Source organism: Lepidothrix coronata, unplaced genomic scaffold (assembly GCF_001604755.1).
Source record: "Lepidothrix coronata isolate B3197 unplaced genomic scaffold, Lepidothrix_coronata-1.0 Scaffold3466, whole genome shotgun sequence".
Taxonomy (NCBI): domain Eukaryota; kingdom Metazoa; phylum Chordata; class Aves; order Passeriformes; family Pipridae; genus Lepidothrix; species Lepidothrix coronata.
Window position 1 is genome coordinate 1 of NW_016693646.1, and position 1,541 is coordinate 1,541.

The following is a 1,541-nucleotide window of genomic DNA, read 5'->3' on the forward strand; positions in this document are numbered from 1 at the left end:
CTCCAGGTGGGTCTGAATTTGTGCTTGTTTTTCTGGCCACTTCTTTTTTGGAACCAGGAAGTGCTGCAGAGGTTGGCCTTTGGTCTTCTGTGTGGGAGAGCAGATCCTGGGACAAGCACGGCCTAATGAAACGATGGTGGGTGTGGTGGAACCTGTAGAGCATTACCAAGTCCCCGGCAAGAGAAGGTGCCTGTGTGCTAGAGGGTCTTCTCAAATTTTCCATTTCTCCCGCTTTCCAAGGTGCCTCCGTGAGCCTGGTGAACGGCAGGAACCGCTGTGAGGGGCGTGTAGAAATTTCCTTCCCGGGGGGCCGGGGCACCGTCTGTGACGACAGCTGGGACCTGAGCGATGCCCAGGTTGTGTGCAGGCAGCTGGGATGTGGCTCTGCTGTCGCTGTAACATCAAGCAATGCCTTTGGACCAGGCAGTGGCCAGATCTACCTGGACGACGTGAACTGTGCAGGGTGGGAGTCCTCCCAATGCAGCCACAATGGCTGGGGCGTCCACAACTGTGGCCACAGTGAAGATGCTGGTGTTGTTTGCTCAGGTACCTTGGCTTTTCCTCCCCAGCTACCTGGACACTTTCTGCAGTCGGCTCTCGTTGGCCACAATTACGTGTGTGTTGGAGATGTGTTCAGGAATATGTTTTCGATTGCTGCCACCAGCCAAGACCACCCTTTTGTTCAGACCCCGAAGCTCTCCATTGCCCATGTGACGGGGTGGCACCAACATCCCCAGTACTGGCAGAAAACCTTGCCATGCTCCTTCATCCACCAAGGCCTCACTTGCTTCTTTCTCTTCCTCCCTTACAGATGCCCTTACCATGACCACTACTTTTGCTTCAACAACCACTCCAGGTTTGTGTTTTTAATTCTATTTCTCTGAGGCATTACTTTAGAGGAGAATTAGTTACTATTTAGTCAGTGTGAGGTGCAACATTTGCATTATGCAATATTTAGGGGAAAAATCCTTACTCATGTTGTTGAAATCCTACACACGGGACTTTGTCCTTTGAGTGATTCTGTTGTTGGAGATAGATTTCAGAATATGTTGATGATGAGGGAGATTTTCCTTTGTTTCTTCTCTGATTTTATGGTATTTGGGCCAACACCTTTTGCTCAGACCCCCAAGGTCCCCATTGTCCCTGTAACATGGGGGCACCAACATCCCCAGCACTGGCAGAAAACCTGGCCATGCTCCTTCATCCACCAGGGCCTCACTTGCTTCTTTCTCTTCCTTTCTTGCAGTTACCACAACCACAACAGGCATCATCTGTAACACCCTTCCAGGTGGGTTCAAATTTGTCCCTGTTTGTCTGGACACTGCTTTTCCCCCGACTCCAGGGGCCAGGGCACAGGAGCCCCTTTATCCACCAGGGCCTCACTTGCTTCTTTCTCTTCCTCTTCTACAGATACCAGAACCACAACCACCACCACAGGACCCACTACTCCAGGTGGGTCTGAATTTGTGCTTGTTTTTCTGGCCACTTCTTTTTTGGAACCAGGAAGTGCTGCAGAGGTTGGCCTTTGGTCTTCTGTGTGG

The 1,541-nt window shown here is 51.1% G+C and overlaps 1 protein-coding gene across 1 annotated transcript; it reads left to right on the top strand.

Moving 5' to 3' along the window:
* Nucleotides 1-240: 240 nt before the first annotated feature.
* Nucleotides 241-1,512, top strand: LOC108491968 (deleted in malignant brain tumors 1 protein-like; the record flags this gene model as incomplete). Its single annotated transcript, XM_017803753.1, has 2 exons — nucleotides 241-856; nucleotides 1,411-1,512. Coding segments are annotated over 2 exons (668 nt in total), but the record flags the coding sequence as incomplete, so codon positions are not given.
* Nucleotides 1,513-1,541: the final 29 nt, after the last annotated feature.